Source organism: Erythrolamprus reginae, chromosome 4 (genome assembly GCF_031021105.1).
Source record: "Erythrolamprus reginae isolate rEryReg1 chromosome 4, rEryReg1.hap1, whole genome shotgun sequence".
Lineage (NCBI taxonomy): Eukaryota > Metazoa > Chordata > Lepidosauria > Squamata > Dipsadidae > Erythrolamprus > Erythrolamprus reginae.
The window spans coordinates 24,947,539-24,969,798 of NC_091953.1; the positions used below are offsets into that span (position 1 = coordinate 24,947,539).

At 40.3% G+C, this 22,260-nt stretch overlaps 1 protein-coding gene across 1 annotated transcript; it reads left to right on the forward strand.

Annotated features, from left to right (window-relative positions):
- The first annotated feature begins 1,361 nt into the window (after positions 1-1,361).
- Positions 1,362-10,252, forward strand: RASL11A (RAS like family 11 member A). Its single transcript, XM_070751692.1, has 4 exons — positions 1,362-1,488; positions 4,757-4,813; positions 7,280-7,359; positions 9,770-10,252. The coding sequence occupies exons 1-4, from the start codon at positions 1,362-1,364 to the stop codon at positions 10,220-10,222; spliced, it is 717 nt and encodes a 238-aa protein (XP_070607793.1). The 3' UTR covers positions 10,223-10,252.
- The last annotated feature ends 12,008 nt before the right edge of the window (positions 10,253-22,260 follow it).

Here is a 22,260-nt window from a genome sequence, read left to right on the forward strand (position 1 = left end):
TACCTACCATCTATCTATCTATCTATTGCACTTGGCCAATATAGAATTCTATTCCATTCTATTCTATTCTAATATTTTTATCTGGTTTTTTCTTTATAAAACTAAGTTATAAATGTTTTTTTTTAATCCAAAAATATTTGTCTGTCTGTCTATCATCTGTCTATCATCTATCTATCTATCTATCTATCTATCTATCTATCTATCTATCTATCTATCTATCTACCTACCTACCTACCTACCTACCTACCTACCTACCTACCTACCATCTATCTATTGCACTTGGCCAATATAGAATTCTATTCCATTCTATTCTATTCTAATATTTTTAATCTGGATTTTTCTTTATAAAACTAAGTTATAAATGTTTTTTTTTAATCCAAAAATATTTGTCTGTCTGTCTATCACCTGTCTATCATCTATCTATCTATCTATCTATCTATCTATCTATCTATCTATCTATCTATCTATCTATCTATCTATCTATCTATCTATCTACCTACCTACCTACCTACCTACCTACCTACCATCTATCTATCTATCTATCACACTTGGCCAATAAAGAATTGTATTCTATTCTATTCTAATATTTTTTATCTGGATTTTTCTTTATAAAACTAAGTTATAAATGGTTTTTTTAAAAAAATCAAAAATGTCTGTCTGTCTACCTACATACCTAATAATAACAACAACAACAACAATATAATAAATAATATAATAATATCCACCGTACTTGGATCTGCCGGCATCATAAGAAAATACATCACACAGTCCTAGACGCTTGGGAAGTGTTCGATTTGTGATGTTATGATACAAAATCCAGCATATCAATCTCGTTTGCTGTATGTTACCGTTTATAATAATAATAAAATAATTACATAAATATATAATTAAAGAAAATGGGAAATTCGTTCGTGGCTTTCCATGAACCCACATTCATCCCCTCCATCGGAAGTCAGCCCAAATACGGTAAAAAAAATAATAATTAAAACCCGGCTTTTACAAGGCACCGGTGATGCCCGCTATTCTTTGACCATCTCCGGCTCTTTCTATTGTCTTTAACGGCTGCCGACACTTGGGAAACCGGGGCGTGGGTACCACTCGCCGCCCTCGTGCGTACTCAAGGCCGGGCCTTCCCAAAGAGAGGCGGCGGCTGGAGGTGGCGCTTTGGCGCACTGGGAGGCGGACTTTATAAAAGCACCGCGCGGTCCGCGCTTCCCTGACAGCTGCTTTTTGCAGGGCTTTGCTCGGATCGCTTTGAACGCGTTTTTGGAGTGCAAACGCTCCGCCGCCGCCGCCGCCGCCACCGATCCCGTTATTCTATTCTGGGGCTGGAAGGTCGGCCCTTTCCCCTCGCCCCCTCCATGCGGTTCGCGTCGATCATGTCCCAAAATTATCTTTTAGCGCCTATCCAGGAATGCCCGTCCAGCGAGTTCCTCGTCAAGGAGGTGAAATTGGCCGTGCTCGGCACAGGGGGCGTGGGGAAGAGCGGTAAGTGGCCCGAAGGAAGCGAGGCGAGGATCAGCTTCTTGGGGGATCTGGTTGGGCGAAGAATTCTGCGCCGCGGTGGAGATCGGAGCGCGCGGATGAGTGGAGAGGCGTGCGTAAGCGCACTATTGTGACTACCGTCCCTGTCCCTCTGTCTTATTACTATTATTATTAGAAACATAGAAGATTGACGGCAGAAAAAGACCCCATGGTCCATCTAGTCTGCCCTTATACTATTTCCTGTATTTTATCTTAGGGTGGATATAGGTTTATCCCAGGCATGTTTAAATTCAGTGACTGTGGATTTACCAACCGCGTCTGCTGGAAGTTTGTTCCAAGCATCTACTACTCTTTCAGTCAAATAATATTTTCTCACCTTGTTTCTGATCTTTCCCCCCAATTAACTCCAGATTGTGCCCCGTTTGTTCTTGTGTTCACTTTCCTATTAAAAACACTTCCCTTCTGAACCTTATTTAACCCTTTAACATATTTAAATGTTTCGATCATGTCCCCCCTTTTCCTTCTGTCCTCCAGACTATACAGATTGAGTTCATTAAGTCTTTCCTGATAGGTTTTGTGCTTAAGACCTCCCACCATTTTGTAGCCCATATTATTATTACTATTACTATTATTACTATCATCATCATCATCATCATCATCATCATTATTATTATCATCATCATCATCATAATCACTACTATGATTATCATCATCATTATTTATTAGATTTGTATGCCGCCCCTTTTCGAAGACTCTGAGAGTCTTATCACTTCTTTATACTTTTTTATATTAATACAAAATATAATTCTATGCTTGTTTGACAAATTTATTTATTTTTTTGTTTGTTAGTTTATTTATTTGTTTATTGATTGATTGATTGCATTTATATGCCACTTACTCCAAATGGACACTGAACAGCTAACAACAGGTTATAAATACAATACTACTAAAAAAACCCAATAAAAACATCACTAAAATCACATGTATCATAAAACCATTCTTGCAGCAATCCAATATAATAAATATAATAAATAAATAAAATAAAATGATAATGAAAATAGATGGGCTGGAAAGGAATAGACGAAGGATACTCTTTGGGGAAACGCAGAAGGCGGGAAAAGGTGGGAATGTTGGTGGTGGTGGTGATGGTGGGAAACCCTGATAGGTGAAATCCTGTCTCCAATTCCCATCTATATGCAGGAATGTCCACACAATATGCAGGAATGCAAACGCCCATCAACTAGTGAATGAAAACCCAGCTGTGTGGAATGGACTTTGGGATGAGCAAGCTGGAAGCTATGAATTGGTTGGGTGGGTTAAAGTAGCTCCTTTTCAAGCAATACATCCATTATTCTTGGGTTTTTATTTATTGTAATTTATTTATTTGTCTGTCTGTCTGTTTGTTTTTGTTTCTCTGTCAAACAATTATAGCATGGAAAATGGTACAAATAAAACATTAGATAAGTAATGATAAAATATATGCCGCTCATTCCAAAGCGGACTCAGAATGGCTGACAAATGGGACAAAAATGATAGCACTAAGATAGAATCAAATACATAATAAAACCAGTAATATAATGGCAATAAAATAATATCCTAAAAAAGAAACATACAGTGTTCCCTCGATTTTCGCAGGGGATGCATTCCGAGACCGCCCGCGAAAGTCGAATTTCCGTGAAGTAGAGATGCGGAAGTAAATACACTATTTTTGGCTATGAACAGTATCACAAGCCTTTCCTTAACACTTTCAACCCCTAAATTGCAATTTCCCATTTCCTTAGAAACCATTTAGATTATTACTCACCATGTTTATTTATTAAAGTTTATTAAAAAAAATATTTATTAAAGGCAGATGAAAGTTTGGCAATGACAATGACGTCATCGGGCAGGAAAAACTGTGGTATAGGGAAAAAACCCACGAAGTATTTTTTAATTAATATTTTTGAAAAACCGTGGTATAGACTTTTCGCGAAGTTCGAACCCGCAAAAATCAAGGGAACACTGTACACACACACACAGCAGTAAAACTAAGCAGAAAATAGCAGAAGGGTTAATAGAATTAAACAGAAAATAGCAATAGCATTGATTGATTGATTGATTGATTGATGATTGATTGATTGATATGCCGCCCCTCTCTGAGGAACCGGGCCAGCTTAAAGTATATAAAAAACAATGAGAACGTCCTAATCCAATTAATTTTAAAACTAATTACTCTAAAAAACCCAATAATAATATTAAAAATCAATCATTACTATTCACACAAGAGACAAACATACATTTGTCGGCAGGGGGCTAAGGTTTAAGGGCCCCATGCCTGGCCACATAGATGAATCTTGAGACTCTTGTGGAAGGTGAGGAGACTTATTTAGACTTATATACCGCTTCATAGTGCTTTTACAGCCCTCTCTATTTTTAATTTTTTTAAATTGATTTTTAATTTCAAGACAAGACAAAGACACATACAAAAAAAACACAACAGAAAAAAGGAGCTCAAACTGCTCCATATTTTTCAGAAGTCTAGGAAATTTAAATAAGAGTCTTGTAGATTATATTAAAAAAAAGAAGAAGTAATGAAAGGAAAAAAGAGGTATAGACTATCTATAATTACTATTTGCAAAAGTTCACATAGTTTTGTACCGTCTGATATACGTTACAATATTTATGATAGCATTCTTTTATCCAGCCACTCATAAAATTTATACCAAATTTTGTAATAGTCAGATTCTTCTTGTCCCTTTAACCGCCTTGTCATCATATCCATCTCAGCGCAGTCAGTAATTTTGTTTATTATTTCTTCATCTCTTGGAATTTCGGTATCTTTCCATCTTTGAGCATAGGCTACCCTGGCAGCCGTTAAAATATGTTTTAATAGATGTTGGGTTTCTTTTTTATATTTCTGAGTAGGAATTCCTAATAAAAAGAATTCTGGCGTCTTTTCTACTTCCTCTTGTAAGAAGTAGAAAAGTAGCCCTCTCTAAGCGGTTTACAGAGCCAGCATATTGCCCCCAACAATCTGGGTCCTCATTTTACCCACCTCGGAAGGATGGAAGGCTGAGTCAACTATGAGCCGGTGGTGAGATTTGAACTGCTAAGCTACAGCTAGCCTTCACGCAGGCATCAAAGTTTTTCGTTTGGTTTCCTAATCCAGATGCCATAGCCCAAGTTCTGTGGGAAGGCGTGCTGCTTGCTAGAAATGGTTAGGGCGCTTGATTAGGGTTTTTCCCCAGCTGTTTTCATTTAACAACAAAAGTTTCTCTTTTTTCCTCCCCAGCTATGATTGTACGGTTCCTCACCAAAAGGTTTATCGGAGACTATGAACCCAACACTGGTGAGTTTTATTCTAAAAGATTCTCCTGTCCCACAACATTATATTATATTATATTATATATTATACTGTATTATATTATATAATATAATATAATATAATATTATATTATATTATATTATATTATATTATATTATATTATATTATATTATATTATATTATATTATATTATATTATATTATATTATATTATATTATATTATATTATATTATATTATATTATATTATATTATATTATATTATATTATATTATATTATATTATATAATATAATATTATATTATATTATAATATAATATAATATAATATAATATAATATAATATAATAAAATATATATAATATAATAATAATAATAATAATAATAATAATTATTATTATTATTAATTAGATTTGTATGCTGCCCCTCTCCGCAGACTTGTAGCGGCAGGCGGTGGTTGTAACTTACTTCCCCTATGCACGCACAACTCCGGGTGCGTGTATGTTGGAGCGAGACTTGGCTTCTGCGCATGAGCAGGAAGCAAATCTCATGAGAAGATGCACCGGTGTGCGAGATTTCGGCTCTTTTTTTGCTTCTGTGCATGTGCAGAAAATCACCAAAATCTGGCGCACCTGCGCATCCTCTTGCAAGATTTTGCTTCCAGTACATGGGCAGAAGCTAAATCTTGCTCCGACATGTGCGCTGCCCTCCTGGTCACCCAGAGCTGCACGCACAGCTGCCTTTTTGCTACTGGAACGCTGCCACCCCCCCCCCCCCCGTCCAGTTTGGAACCCAATACTGGAATGTCGGTGTTTCCCCTACATCAGTGTTTCCCAACCTTGGCAACTTAAAGATATCTGGACTTCAACTCCCAGAATTCCCCAGCCAGCATTTGCATTTGAGGATGAAAACAGCTTTCCCCGCCCCCTGGGGGTTGTCTGGAGGCCCGAAACCTCTGGTGGGCCCAGTAGGCTAGTGTTTTACTCTCCCTACGCTCCAAAGGCTTCCCTGGAGTTGGCGGACGGTAAAAATGGCCCCACTGGAGGCTCTCTGGAAGCCAAAAACACCCTCCCAGACATTCTGTGAGTCAAAAATCAGCTGGCCCACACACACATACACGTTGGAGCTGAGGTAGGGCAACAGCTCGCGTGCCAGCAGATATGGCTCTGCGTGCTACCTGTGGCACCTGTGCCATAGGTTCTCCATCACTGTTCGAGGGAAATTTAGCCTTCATAGAAGGGAGGAGAAAGAAGAAACAAGGCTTTGAAAGATATTTACCAACTAGCTAAAAGCTCCAGAATCCCATTCTGGATCTTAGTCTTACATTACACAGCATTGATTTTTCGGCATAAATTGTGAAGCAGGTTTAATGTCGATTGGGGGGCTGTACTTAATAGAATAGAATTGAGCAGAATTTTATTGGCCAAGTGTGATTGGACACACAAGGGATTTGTCTTGGTGCATATGCTCTCAGCGTACATAAAATAAAATATACATTTGATTGTCATAGGGGTCAAATAAGCAATGAAGAAGCAATATTAATAAAAATCTTAGGATAGAAGCAACAAGTTACAGTCATACAGTCAACATGGGAGGAAATGGGTGAAAGGAATTATGAGAAAAACATTATTAGAATAGAAGTGCAGATTTAGTAGAAAGTCTGACAGTGTTGAGGGAATTATTTGTTTAGTAGAGTGATGGCGTTTGGAAAAAAACTGTTCTTGTGTTAATGTTTTGAATAAAAGCTGTAGCAGGTAAGACAGTGATCTGAAGTCAGCGAGAGTGGGATTTTCCTTCCCTGCCCCCAAGACTTGGGTAGAATTTAGGAAATCTTGATCAAGTGTTTAATTCACGTCTAAGGTTTACACCAGTTTTCAGATGCTCCACAACTGAAACTGTGGAGCAATGAAATCAAGTACAATTGTTGGTAGTTATATTGTTAGGTTGGTTTAAGGGCCCAATCATATTTGGTTTGTGGCCTTCCTATCTCTAGGGTGTTGTGGACCAACATTATGGAGACCAGTAGTTGTCCTCTTTCTCTAGGTCAGTGATGGCGAACCTTTTTTTCCTCAGGTGCGAGTGCCTACACCCATAATTCAATGTCTCAGGAGGGTGAAAACAGCTTCCTCGACCCCCTGGAGGCCAGAAACGGCCTGTTTCCCAACTTCTGGTGGGCCCAATAGGCTCATGTTTTGCCCTCACCAGACTCCAGAAGCTTCCCTGGAGCAGGGAAAGGTAAAAACGCTCTCCCCCATCCCCCTGGAGGTTCTCTGAAAGCCAAAAATGCCCTCCCAGAGCCTCTGTGCGAGCCAAAAATCAGCTGACCAGCACACACATGCACAGTGGTGCTGAGCTAGGGCAACGCAGATATGGCTCTGTGTGCCACCTGTGGCACCCGTGCTATAGGTTCGCCATCACATGCTCTAGGTTATTTCTTTGCCACCAATTTAAGTACAATTGTATCATTTGCTTCTTTCATGTTCATTTTCCCAGGGAATCTATATTCAAGACTTGTTCCTATAGAAGGTGACCAAGTGTTTCTACAGATCCAAGACACACCAGGATGCCTGGAGGTACAAAATAATCTTCAAATGCGTTGGTTCTGATAGTGGCCAAATGCAATTTGCTTCTCTATATTGCAGAAACTCAGCGGGCTCTTTATGGCATTGTATTTGCATATTTATTCCCTTTATTTTTATTTGCGGATTGCTTCAAATGACTTTTTATGAAGGAGGAAACAAATATAAGGAAAGCTGATTAGACTTTTATTACGCAGTCATCCTGCCTCATTTATTCAATGCTTCTTGCTGCTTAAAGCAGTTAAACAGTCTCCAACTGAGCCAGGTCATACGTTCTGACATTAGTAAAGCTGGTCATCTTGTGACCAGACTCAATTTTATGACCTTTTTTTTGCAGTGGTCATGACATGAACACATTGGTTGTTAATTTTTTCACAGATTTTTTTTTAAAATTTTCTCACCAATCACAGTACAATGTAAAGTACCAACAACATCAAATTGTTTAAATACATCAATAATTCAATTTTAAAAATTATGGTATACAAATCCAATGCTACCTCCCTTACTTTTGACATCTGGATAATAAATACCTGTATTGTATTAATATGCTATTCGCTAATACTGTACATCTTTTGAGCTGATCCAAATTTTAAATGCCTCAAGTTAATTAGGCTGTAGTATTTCAAAACACCAACACCTTCCAATATACAAATCAAGGGGGAAAAGACCAATTAAAATCTCAATAATTCACCAAATTAGCCACACTGGTTGTTAATTGAATGGTGTGGTCATTTAAGCAAACCCATATTTGCTATGGGGTGTTTTCTTGTGGAACCAAAAAATACCAGTTTCCAGAAAAACACAAGGTAAATTGTGGTCAGAGGACCATGGAGCAAATATGGGCTGGTTGCCAAGTGCCCAAAATTATGTGACTCTGGGGGACACTGAACATTGCAACTTCAGAACTGAGATGAAGTAGCCTGGGGTATGCATTGAACTGTTGTAACTTGACTAGGTTGCTAAGTGACTAGTTGCAAGTGGAGGATTACCTATAAAGCTATAATTCTTACCGCATTAACAAACAACCAGGAAGTCAAATATTGTTGTCACTGACAATAGTTTTACCAGTTCTCAGAACTTTCAATCTGAAGTATCCTATAATAATTGGGATTTCCAATCAAACTAGGATGTAATTTGCAGATACGCATTGTAGATATATTAGAAAGAAATCCCACATAATCAATGTGGCCCAGATCAATTTTCCTAGGGCTGCAATCCCTGGAACATCTTACCATTTCTTGGGTTATTTAAAATGTGTGCCTTAATACCCTGTTTCTCCCCCAAAATAAGATAATAAGACCAAGCATGGTAATAAGGCCTGGTAATAAGGCCGAGCTAGAAATGGTTCAGGGTTCAGAAAAATATATATACATTGGTACCTCTACTTAAGAACTTAGTTCGTTCTGTGACCAGGTTCTTAAGTAGAAATGTTCTTAAGTAGAAGCAATTTTTCCCATAGGAATCAATGTAAAAGCAAATAATACATTCAAACCCATTAGGAAAGAAATAAAAGCTGGGAATTTGGGTGGGAGGAGGAGGAAGAAGAGGAGGACAGTCGCTGCTGAAGGAAGAAGGTGAGGTGAGGGGAATCAAAAAAATTCAAAACTTTAAGGCTTAAAAAAAAAAAGAGGGACTCTGGGCAGCACCCAGAGAAAGGAAAACGATCCGTTCGCTCTCGGCTGCCCAGAGCGAATGGAGTATTTCTTTTCTCTGGGCGCTGGCAGAGGTTTATTCCCTCTCCAAGCACCCAGAGAAAGGAAAATGCTTTGTTTGCTCTGGACTGCCAAAGCCTCCTTTAACACCACTGAAAAGCTCCTCTGGCAGCCCAGAAAAGTCTAAGATGGACGGGATTAAAGGGGGAATGGCAGGAAACAGGCTGGGCCTTCATGCCGCTCTCAAATTTCCTGGGAATTTTTTCCGGGCTCGGGTTCTTAAGTAGAAAATGGTTCTTAAGTAGAGGCAAAAAAATCTTGAACACCCAGTTCTTATCTAGAAAAGTTCTTAAATAGAGGCGTTCTTAAGTAGAGGTACCACGGTATATATATAAGACAATGTCTTATTTTCAGGAAAACAGTATGTAGAAAGCTCCTGGGCTCAATTCAAGAAATAGTTGCATTTTGTTACAGCATTAATAGGAGTTATAATTATGTGTTGTTCCGAGTAATGCTGGAAGAAATTCATATGACCCATTTGGGATTAAGTGTGAGCACTCCCAAGAACATTATTTCTTTTGATGCTTCGAGGCTGTGCCATCAAGGCATCCAACTGCATTGTATTAGGAAGATCAAGGTTGAACACTGAATATTTCAACTGTGAGATGAGCTTTTTTATTGAAACTATGTCTGCAACTGAAACCTTTTCTGTTCTTTATAAATGTATGGAAATAATCATTCCTTCTTTTCAGATCCAAGAAGACTTACCGCAAGTGCTGGATTCGGTTTCTGGATGCCTCAAGTGGGCCGATGGTTTTCTCTTAGCCTACTCAATTACTGACCGTCACAGCTACCAGTTCATCCGGCCACTTTTTCTGCACATCCAGAAGGTTCGCCCTTACTCAAAAATCCCAGTTATCATTGTAGGGAACAAAGGGGATTTGATGCATTCCCGACAGGTTGCAGCAAATGATGGCCTACAGTTGGCCAATGAGTTGGGTGTTGTGTTTCTGGAAGTCTCGACGAGCGACAACTATCAAGGTGTATACGATGTCTTCCAATACCTTTGCAAAGAAGTTAGTAAACAGCACAGTTACGGCAGTCGAGACAAAAGGAGATCATCCATCATCCCGCGTCCCAAATCTCCAAATGTGCAGGACCTTAAGAGACGTTTTAAACAGGCTCTTTCATCCAAAGTGAAATAGACTCGAAATGACTTTTGCTCAATACTGTTTTGTTAATGACACCTTTATAAGAAGATATTTATTTTTGTACTTAGGCTGTTGTTACCTATCTCGATAAAAATATACAACCTCCTTGGAATTCCTTTCATATGAATTTTTCTTCCTCCCCTTGCCTATTGGAACAATATAAAATTAAAAATGATTGAATTAAATTTTGAAAACGATTGAATTAATTTTTTTTATTTTTTATTTTTATTTATTTATTTATTTGATTTGATTTGATTTGATTTGATTTGATTTGATTTGTATGCCGCCCCTTTCTGTAGGCTCGGGGCGGCTCACAACATAATAAAACAATTCATAACAAATCTATTAATTTACAATTTAAAATTTAAAGTAGTTAAGAAAACCCATTTTTAAGCAGACATACCTACAAACATACCATACATAAATTATATAGGCCCGGGGGATTCCCCCATGCCTGACGACAAAGGTGGGTTTTGAGGAGTTTGCGGAAGGCAAGGAGGGTAGGGGCAGTTCTAATCTCTGGAGGGAGCTGGTTCCAGAGAGTCGGGGCCACCACAGAGAAGGCTCTTCCCCTGGGGCCCGCCAACCGACATTGTTTAGTTGACGGGACCCAGAGAAGGCCCACTCTGCCAGAAAATAATAACATAGAAAAAATTTATAGATGTGCAGAAATAGATAGGATGACTTTAGAGATCAAGGGAAAGAACAATTTGGTACAATTAGTTTGGTAACAAAGGTAAAGATAGGAATAATATGTGAAAGGACGTTTTAAAAGGAATACATAAACATGCAATGTAAAATGTATATATAAAGAGATCAGAAATGTAACAAATATAAGAAATCGGGCATAGATCTGTATTAAATTATCAAAATGTCAAAAAAAAAGAGGATTGAATTAAAGCTATATTTCTGTTCCATAGAGTTTTGCTGTTTAAATAAGAGAAGGGAACTATTTACCAGATTTATATCTGAACTTTTCTCTAGGAGCTCAAAGCACTCTCTTTCAATAATAATCAATAGGTCACTCAAAAAGAGTTTCCATTAAAGGAGAATATTTATAGCCCAGGTGTGAAATGAGTTGTTGGTGCTCAAATCTTACCAGGAATATAATCAATTATCTGTTGCTAACTCATGATTAACCATGATTTGATAGAGTCGTTATAAATGAGTATCATTTGCAATAATATTAAAATCATAAGCCATAACACATAAGTAGCCTGCTTCAAAAAAACCCCAATCACTCTGAAAGTCAACATTTTGTTTTGCCTCAATGGGTTGGAATATCCATCTTGCCAAGCCATTGTTGTTTCTAAACTGTATATCCATTAGAGATCAAAAAGCAATCAAAGTGGGCCACTTAGGAATCCCAGGTTTCTCCATGAGGGTCAAAAGGAGGAAATGTTAATTGGGTAGCCATTGAACGTACTGACGTTTGTGGCAGCAGACGGAATAATATAGTAGTATTTTGAAATCCTCGTCGCCAATGTAATAGTCGGAGGCAGGAGTCGGCAATCAAGTCTTTATTAGAATTCAACACAACAGAAAACAGATGAGGAACAAGCCATAACAAGTGCCAGTGTTTATATACTAACTCCGGCTGAGGTAACAACCAATCAGGTGAGAGAGCTTTGCCACCCTAGCACCCGATGAACGAACTAGCCAATCACAACAACCTGTAATACTAAGCCTTCCTTTGCTTAGTCTCTGGGCAGGACATAATATAAACCACAGTGTTATAGATTGTCATTATCTGTTAGCAAGTCAGTGCTTTCTTCTTCCAATCATGTCTTAGAATACTGAATCAGTCCCTTATTTTTCTAGCTCGGTGTTGGAAGAAATGTCCATCTGGGTTCAGTGGGGAGAAAGACACTGGAAACATGGAGACTACTTGAAAAGATGGTGTAATGGTGGACAGGACCACGTGGTTTTGAGGTCCTGGGTAAAAAAGCTCATGGTTGAGAGAGAAAGAGATTTATTACCCTCTCTTTAGCTTTGAATCTGAGCTTGCATCATAATTGGTTGTCAGACCACCATGGGGCCATGCAAGAGTAACTATGTAGGTTGTCTTTTGAGTCCCAAGCTTGGTTGAGCCTTGCTGGGTGATGCAATCTCCCCAGGTGAGTGGTGAGTTCTATTGCTAGATGGGTAGAGGACTAATCCTATCTTTGTTGGATCTTGGGGGAGGGCATTCATTTATGAATAGACCTAACTAACTCTTTAACAATAACAATAACAACAACAGAGTTATAGAGTGTTGGTGAGACCACATTTGGAATACTGTGTTCAGTTCTGGAGACCTCACCTACAAAAAGATATTGACAAAATTGAACAGGTCCAAAGACGGGCTACAAGAATGGTGGACGGTCTTAAGCATAAAACGTATCAGGAAAGACTTAATGAACTCAATCTGTATAGTCTGGAGGACAGAAGGAAAAGGGGGGACATGATCAAAACATTTAAATATGTTAAAGGGTTAAATAAAGTCCAAGAGGGAAGTGTTTTTAATAGGAAAGTGAACACAAGAACAAGGGGACACAATCTGAAGTTAGTTGGGGGAAAGATCAAAAGCAACATGAGAAAATATTATTTCACTGAAAGAGTAGTAGATCCTTGGAACAAACTCCCAGCAGACGTGGTTGGTAAATCCACAGTAACTGAATTTAAACATGCCTGGGATAAACATATATCCATCCTAAGATAAAATACAGAAAATAGTATAAGGGCAGACTAGATTGATCATGAGGTCTTTTTCTGCCGTCAGCCTTCTATGTTTCTATGTTTCTAGAGTTGGAAGGGACCTTGGAGGTCTTCTAGTCCACCCCCCTGCTTAGGCAGGAAACCCTGCACTACTTCAGACAAATGGTTATCCAACATCTGCTTAAAAACTTCCAGTGTTGGGGCATTCACCACTTCTGGAGGCAAGCTGTTCCACTACTTAATTGTTCTAACTGTCAGGAAATGTCTTCTTAGTTGTAAGTTACTTTTCTCCTTGCTTCTTGTTCTACCCTCAAGTGCTTTGGAGAATAGGTTGACTCCCTCTTCTTTGTGGCAACCCCTGAGATAGTGGAACCCTGCTATCATGTACTTCTGGTCCTTCTTTTCATTAAACTAGTTTTTCTTTATCTCTTAAGTGCTGACGTCTGCTGTGGGCTATTGAGGAAGGTGGGGGCTATTAAGAGTGAGCGTGCTTCCTCCTAAAAACATGTTTCTCCATTTCTCATCCAGGGAAATATAATATTTCCTAGGATATTTCATTTTTCTAGGAGAGTGGTGCTTCCTACACAGCATTTTCAACATCTGTTCTTGCAATTACTATCTATAATTTCCAGTTGTGTTGGAATACCCATCTTCCCTAGACAACTTGCTGCTTGGGATAATAGGAATCTAATCTAATATAGCTGGCTTAGAAGAAATCTAGATAGACACACTGTCTCCATATGCTGCTCATTCATATTCTTGGCATCCTTAGGAGATGTGGCCAATTATTGCTGTCTGGAGTTATGGAAATTATATTCTAATATATTTGGATGCTGTTGATGAGAACTTTAATTCAGCAACATCTGGAATGCCATAGGTTGCCTACATTGGACTATACCAGGGGTAGGCAAAGTTGGCTCTTCTATGACTTGTGGACTTCAACTCCCAAAATTCCTGAGCCAATCATGCTAGCTTAGGAATTCTGGGAATTGAAGTCCACATGTCATAGAAGAGCCAATTTTGGCTACCCCTGGACTAGACTAAAAAGCAGAATCTGTTCAAAGTATCAGATGGGAATGATTCTGTAGAAGATGAATAGGCTGGACCTGAGGGCGGGGTCAAATGCATCGTTAGTATGGAGTTGCTATTCTTCCACAAGAGATATAAATCCAACTCCCGATGAATTCCATTAACCCAGCGTTTCCCAACCGGTGTGCCGCGGCACACTGGTGTGCTGCGAGACATGGCCAGGTGTGCCGCCAAGCTTCAGCTGGGCGGGGCGCTGCCGGTACTTCTGTCCTGGGGCTCCCGCTCGCAGCTGTCTCCTGCTCGATGCCGCGGTTTTCGGTGCTCTCCTGCTGGGCCCCAAAGAAGGAAGGCAGGAAGAAGGAGAGCTCCATTCTTCGCACCTTTTTCCCGCCTTCTTTCTTTGGGGCCCAGCATGAGAGCGCCGAAAACCGCGGCATCGAGCAGGAGGCGGGGGACAGCTGCGAGCGGGAGCCCCAGGACGGAAGTACCGGCAGCGCCCCGCCCAGCTGGAGCTCCTCTTTCGTCGACGGCAAGTGTCCGATGGGAGCGGGGGGGGGGGGGTGGCCGCAGCGGCCGCAGGCAGTCGGGGGAGATGGCGGCGGTGAGAAGGATCGCTCTCTCTCTCTCTCTCAGCTGACTGCAAGTGGGAGCCCTGACGGTGGCGGTTGGACGTTCTGCTGGACGTCGTACATGCTGGCGCTGCGTGCCTGGCATATACGGTGTCCAGCACCACGTCCAGCTGCCGCCGTCAGGGCTCCCGCTTGCAGTCAGCTGAGAGAGAGAGAGAAAGAGAGACATATAAGAGGCAGAGAGAGAGAGAAAGAGAGACATAGCAAGAGAGGCAGAGAAAGACAGACAGAGCAAGAAAGAGAGACAGCAAGAGAGGCAGAGAAAGAGAGATAGAGAAAGAGAGAGAGAAAGAGAGACATAGCAAGAGAGGCAGAGAGAGAGAAAAAGAAAGAGAGACATAGCAAGAGAAAAAGAGAGACTTAGCAAGAGAGGCACAGAGAGAGAGAGAAAGAGAAAGAAAGAGAGACATAGCAAGAGAGACAGAGAGAGAAAGAGAGATAGCAAGAGAGGCAAAGAGAAAGAAAGAGACATATAGCAAGACAGTGAAAGAGAGAGAGAGAGCAAGAGAGAGAGAAAAAAGCAAGAAAGAGATAGCAAGAGAGACAGAGAGAGAGAGCAAGGGAGAGAGAAAGACATAGAGGAAGGGAAGGAGGGAGAGAGAAAGAGAGCAAAAAACAGAGGAAGAAAGAAAGAAAGAGGGATGGAGAGAGAGAATGAAGGGAAGGAAGGAAAAGAGAGAAAGAGGGAGAAATAGAGCGAAAGGGAGGAAGAGAGAGGGTTTTTTTGTCCAAACTTTTCTTTAGCCCGCCCCCCCCCTTTCAGTGTTCCCCAGGATTTTGAAAATACGAATAATGTGCCGCGGCTCAAAAAAGGTTGGGAAACACTGCATTAACCCATATTTAGTGCCAGTTGGATTCGCTGGCTGAGGAATTCTGGGAGTTGAAGTCCAAATATCTTCAATTTGCCAAGGTTGGGAAACACTGCTCTAGACTCTTCGAGTCTGCAGAGAGGGGCGGCATACCAATCTAATTAATAATAATAATAATAATAATAATAATAATAATAATAATAATAATAATGGTGTGATTCTGAACAATTGTGAGGACTGCCTCTTTCAAGTAGAACTAACCTGCTTACAGTAATGGCCTGTTGCCTGCAAGGGGAGGGGAGACACGCAGTGGGGGTAGTAAGTTTATGCACTACTTATTGAATACTTAATAGCTTTTTTTGTTGTCCTTCCTTCTCTAGTACCTTAGCATGATCCTTAAATACTTTTAAAATAGGAAATAATTAAATTGTATGTTTACCCATAAACGCTTTAACCATTGTAATCATTATTTAGAACTGAACTTTTATAGCAATGAAAGAAAATTGAGCTACTTGCCTAATCTGTTATCGTACTGAACCTTGTGAGTTCAGTACAAAACCTTAAAATGTTCCTGTGCTCCCCAACAAATAATACTGTCTATCATTTGTCCCTTTTGTGGCTATTCAAATAAAGGGACTTAATCAACTGAAAAAGAGTCAGAGCACCTATTTGAAAATCTATTTTGGTTAGTAAGCCACTCCTGCCCACTCACATATTTATGACGGTTGCAGCATCCTCTGATCCTATGACCACTTTCTGTAACCTTCTGGTCAGCAAAGTCAACGAGAAAGTCAAATTCACTTAAACAACCATGTTACTAACTTAACAATTGTAGCGATTCACTTAACAATTGTGGCAAGAAAGGTCGTAAAATGGGGCAAAATTCACTTAGTAACATAAATTTTGGGCTCAATTGTGATTGCAGGTCGAGGGCTACCTATATCAAAACAATACATACAATACTGTACCTTGAATAAACTAATCAAGGAGAGAAACAACTTAGAACTAAGGAGAAATTTCCTAACAGTTAGAATAATTAATCAGTGGAACAGCTTGCCTCCAGAAGTTGTGAATGCTGCAACAGTAGAAGTTTTTAAGAAGATGTTGGATAACCATTTGTCTGAAATGATATAGAGTTTCCTGCCTAAGCAGGGGGTTGGACTAGAGCAGTGTTTCCCAACCTTGGCAACTTGAAGATATCTGGACTTCAACTCCCAGAATTCCTCAGCCAACGAATGCTGGCTGGGGAATTTTTGGAGTTGAAATCCAAATATCTTCAAGTTGCCAAGGTTGGGAAACACTGGACTAGAGGACCTCCAAGGTTATTCTATTCCACTCTATTCTACTCTATTCTACTCTATTCCACTCCATTCCATTCCATTCCATTCCATTCTATACGTATACAATAAGATTTCAGCATTGTGGTTATTTTCAAACACATTGCATTTTACACAGCATGAAGTAAAGAGAATGCGTTGCTTGGCCTTCTCATCTTTTCATCAGCAGCGTTCAAAGCTTTATTAGCTGATTGCCAATCAAAAGTCAGGCGATGAAAGCATTTTCTAATTTGGGATACCCTGCAGGGTAAAAAAAAAGACCAATTCATTTCTATGTCTTATGAGAGCGCTGCCTTCACACACCTTCAAAAAGGCAAGTTATTTATGAAGCAATTCATCTGCTTAAAGAGAGGGCTGACTCAGAGGCTTCAGTTCATTGGCTGGCTTTGAAAAGGACAAATTAATACTGAAAAGAAGGAAATGATGCCGCTGTTTAAAATTTGTGGGTGCCCCCCCTCATCATACCAAATACAATGGTACCTCTACCTAAGAACGCCTCTACTTAATGTTGTGGTTGGTTCTGGCCCAGCTCCTGCCCCAAGGAATGTGGATGTGGGGGAGCCATCCACCTGCCGTAGGCCTGTTTTGCTCCCGGTGGAATCTGATGATGATGGCTCCTCTGACCAGGAAGACATGAGTGACAGGGAGGAGGAGAGTGTGGCAGACAGCTCAGAAGGAGATCAATTATCTAGCTCCTCCTTGGATCCGGAACGAGAGTTAATGATACAGCCACGCATGCGGAGAGACAGCAACAACTGAGAGATTATTATCAAAGAAAATGAGGCCACCTGTGGTTGGGTGGGGCTGAGGTAATTAGTGAGGCTGCTATAAATAGCAGCGTGTGGGTTTGGTCATTGTGGAGGATTATCTGATCGTTGTGTTTCGTGCCTGCTTTGCTGACTTCGACCTTTGTGTGTTGCTTTTTCCCCGCTTTGAAACTAAAGCAGAGCAAAGTGTGTTTCACTTTGTGAAAGAAGAAAGACACTGAATTGCCTCACAGCTGCAAGCCAAGTATCATAGAACTGATAAGGGACTTGTACAAATTACCAGTTTGTTTGGAGACAAGTGCTTCGTTTATTTGCATTTTCGGTATAAAGAACATTGTTTTGAATTTTCAAACATGTGTGTGTCTGAAATTTGTACCTGTGAATTTTCGGGAGGATTCTACCAGAGAGCTCGACAGAATACTTAAGAACTTTTCTAGATAAGAACCGGGTGTTCAAGATTTTTTTTGCCGCTTCTCAAGAACCATTTTCTACTTAAGAACCGAAGCCCGGAAAAATTTCCCAGGAAAATTTATTTATCTATCTATCTGTTCTGTCTGGGTGCCCCCAGACTTCAACACCAACTGAAAAAAGCAGCCAGACACGCTGGTAAAAACAAAGGTACTTTATAGTTGGGAAAACAAACACAGAGACAAAACTGTTCTTACAAACAGGGTTGTTAGGAGGCTTCACAGCAGAGTCATGATGGCCAGACAATACAACAAACTTCTTGCTGGCACACACACCTCTGTAGAGAATAAGACCCACGCCTCCCCCCAAGGTTTCAGCTTTCAAGGCCACAAGCCAGAATCAGAGATGCCAAAGAGCACAGCCAGATCGCAGGACTCCCAAAGATAATACTCCACAATTACAGGAAGGGTGGGCCTGCCTTTTCAGCCTTTCTGGGGAGAACCACACCCAAACCCAGCTGTTGCCTATTTAGTGCTGGAAATACCTGGCTAATTGTCCCCTTCGCTGGGCTGCTCTTCTCTGCCTTAGATAAATTATGGCTTGTGCATCCTCAGCTAAGGACTCCAGGCTGCTTGCTGGGGAGAGCTCCATCCCGGGGGACTCAGGCTGTTCTCCCTCTCCCTCGGCCTGATATTCCTCCTCCCTGTCTGCCTGGGCCTCCTCCTCCTCCTCCTGTTCCTCATCCTCCCCCTCTGAGCATGGAGCCGGCAGAGATTCAGCCGTTCCCTGAGGAGCCTCAGACGGAATCACAACTCTATCTATCTATCTATCTATCTATCTATCTATCTATCTATCTATCTATCTATCTATCTATCTATCTATCTATCTTGTCCAATGCACAATAATACACAATGAAGGTTATAGAGGTTATACTCGAGTAAAATATATTAGAGAAAGAATGGAAGTGTAAATTTAGGAATAGAATATATCAATTAGAGAATAGAAGGATATTATGAGAGTAGTATAAGAAGAATAGAACATATTTTCTTCTTCTTCTGAACATTTGCAGAAACCAAGTTTCCAGCACTCTGCATGCGGTCGCCATCTTGGTTTTGGATTTTTTTCTCAATTTTTCGGCACTGCGCATGCATGCGTATGCAAAGCACACGCGGCCATGAGGCACACCCAAGTGGTGCGGGAGGAAGCAAACTGCCAGCGAGGTATGTTGGAAACCGCCCCTGCAGTGTTCCATTTTCAGTTCCATTAAATCTAATATTTCCTAATGTCAGATAATTAAGAAAAGACGAGAGGAGAATACCCTCTCCCACACTACGTTTAAAATAAAAGGACATTATCATCTTTCCATTACAGTATACCTGTAGGTACATAAAGTAAGTATTTATTAGTATATAAAACAAACAAGAAATATAAACTTTTCCTTAAACTGAGCTTGACTCATGCCTAATTAGAAGTTGCTAGAATACCTTGCTATATCCTTGACGTTAAAGCAAGCGAGTCTCTATTTGTTATATTCTGTTGTTTGAAGAGTAATTCTCTGACCATTTACTTGGCTACAAAGGCTGAATGAATCATTTTGTGAATTCATTTTATCTACAATTTTCAGATTTAAACTTTTTAAAAGAATCCTTCCCGAATACAAACGTATTCCGTTCTTTCAGTGAGTGCCACTCTAAATTTTCAAGAAAATTGTTTTCAAATTGTGGCTCTTGCTGACTTTCCTATTTTAGACTATTCTTCAGTGTAATAATCTTTAAAGTACCTTTGAAATAGTGTACAATTGAGGTGGCAGATAATAGTCACTTCAGAGGAAAGTTTAAGCAAGTGTAATAAAACATTTCAGGAAACCCAGCAATACAAAACTCAACTTTGGATATAATAAAAAATAAACTTTCTTGAAATTTAAGATGAAGTACTGGTATTATATTTATGTAGCTTTCTACCAAAAGCACAGGTCTATTTCCAGCCTCTGAAGGACCTCTGACGCCTGGGAGAAGCTGTTTTCACCCTCCTGAAGGCTCAAGACTTAATCTCTACATGCAATTGTTGGATGAGATCATCAATCAGCTTAGGGCTTGGTACCATTCAGTGAAGGGCTGCAAAAACTTTTACTACCACACTCTGTGGGCATGGCTTATTTTGTGGGTGTGGCTTGCTAGCCATGTGACCAGGTGGAAGTGGCTTGACGATCATGTGACTGGGGGTTGGCTTAAAGGTCATGTCACTGGCTTAAAGGTGGCCGACTTGACATCACTCACAACCAGGGTTAGGATTAAGGTTAGGGTGCCTGGCCTCTCCTCACCTCAAAGAGATACAATTTCCCTATCGATTTACTATTACTGAACATCCAAAATAAACAATATAATTTTATATATTTATGCCATATGTCTACATACGTATTACACAAAGCCACACATTATCTACTATATAAACTGTATGTGTATGTACAGACACCCCCCCTCCCTCCTCCTTCCTTCGTTCCTTCGTTCCTTCCTTCGTTCCTTCCTTTATTTCATTAATTCTTTCTCTCTCCCTTCCTTTCTTCTTTCCTTTATTTCATTCATTCTTTCTCTTCCTTCCTTCCTTCTTTCCTTCTTTCCTTCCTTCCTTTATTTCATTCATTCTTTCTCTCTCCCTTCCTTCCTTCTTTCCTTTATTTCATTCATTCTTTCTCTCCCTTCCTTCCTTTATTTCATTCATTCTTTCTCTTCCTTCCTTCCTTCTTTCCTTCTTTCCTTCTTTCCTTCCTTCCTTCCTTACTTCCTTCGTCTCCTTTTATCTGGGTTGTTTCTAATTGTAAACTTGGATGCTCTCAGCCATCCAGTCTTTTGGAGTGGAGCAATACAATAAACTATCCATTTGTAATACTCACATAAAAATTTCAAAAATCCATTTTAATCCAGAAAGTGTTTCAAATATTACAGAATAATGTGCAAGCCTCTGGGTCTTTGAGAGCTCTTTAAAGAAAACAAAACATGAAATAAAGCAAAATCAGGGAAAAGAGGGAAATTGATGCTGGCTGATACCATGGAAACTATATTTAGTCACAGTATTGAAATAGAAGGTGGGAGAAGTTTCCAAGTGAACATAGATTACATTTTGCAACAGGATTCTGTCAAGAATTTCTGGGAAATAGCAATTTCCCTGCCCAATTCTTGAAAATATATAGTATGCAGAAGTTATCTCCACCTATATTCTTAAATAAAATGCACAGGTTTCCTAATAGATAAATAACTCTTTAATGGCAGTATGTGGGTGTGTATTCAGCAGGTTCTGGAGAACTGGTAGCAGAAATTTTGAGTAGTTTGGAGAACTTTTTTTGAGCGTGTGTATATATATGTGTGTGTTTGTGTGCTTTCTTCTTCTGTTGATTTTATTATCAGCAAAAATATGTTATACACACAAACACACACACACATATATACAGTGGTACCTCTACTTAAGAATAGTGATGGGCGAACCCAACAATATTCGAGTTCAGAAAGTTCGGACGAACTTTACGCAAAATTCGGCCGAACCCGAACTGAACCCGAACTCAAACCCGAACGGGGAATCCCTCCCACAAAGATATTCCGGGGGTGAAGTTTTGACGTAACTGGCAGGTTGCTAAGGACGCCAAGGTGATCACTTCCTGGATTCCATGGAATCCAGGAAGTGATCACCTTGACGTCCTTAACAACCTGCCGGTGATGTCAAAGCTGCGAACGCCGAACACGACCCTGAACTTTTCCCGAAGTTTCAAAAAATTTCATGTTCGTGTTCGGCATACTGAACACCGCAAAATTCACTACAGACCCGAATTGTGCGAGTTTGGTTCGCCCATCACTACTTAAGAACTTAATTCGTTCTGTGACCAGGTTCTTAAGTAGAAACGTTCTTAAGTAGAAGCAATTTTTCCCATAGGAATCAATGTAAAAGCAAATAATGCGTGCACACACATTGGGAAAGAAATAAAAGCTCTGAATTTGGGTGGGAGGAGGAGGAGGAAGAAGAGGAGGAGGAGAGGAAAAAGAGGGACTCTGAGGCGGCGAGGAGGAGCAAATACCTCCAAAATACCTGGCGCGAGGCTGCCTCCCATACACTGGCTGCTGCTGCTGCTACCTGCTGCCTCTTCCTTCCCATGCTGAAGGGCTCCCCTCTCCTCTCGCTCACTCGTTTTGTAGCCGGCGCCTTTCCTTCGCTGTGGTGACTCCTCGGCTGCCCAGAGTGAAGGGAACGTTTCTTTTCTCTGGGCGCTGGCAGAGGTTTATTCCCTGTCCAAGCCCCCAGAGAAAGGAAAATGCTTTATTTGCTCTGGATTGCAAAAACCTCCTTAAGTGCCACCAAAAGGCTCCTCTG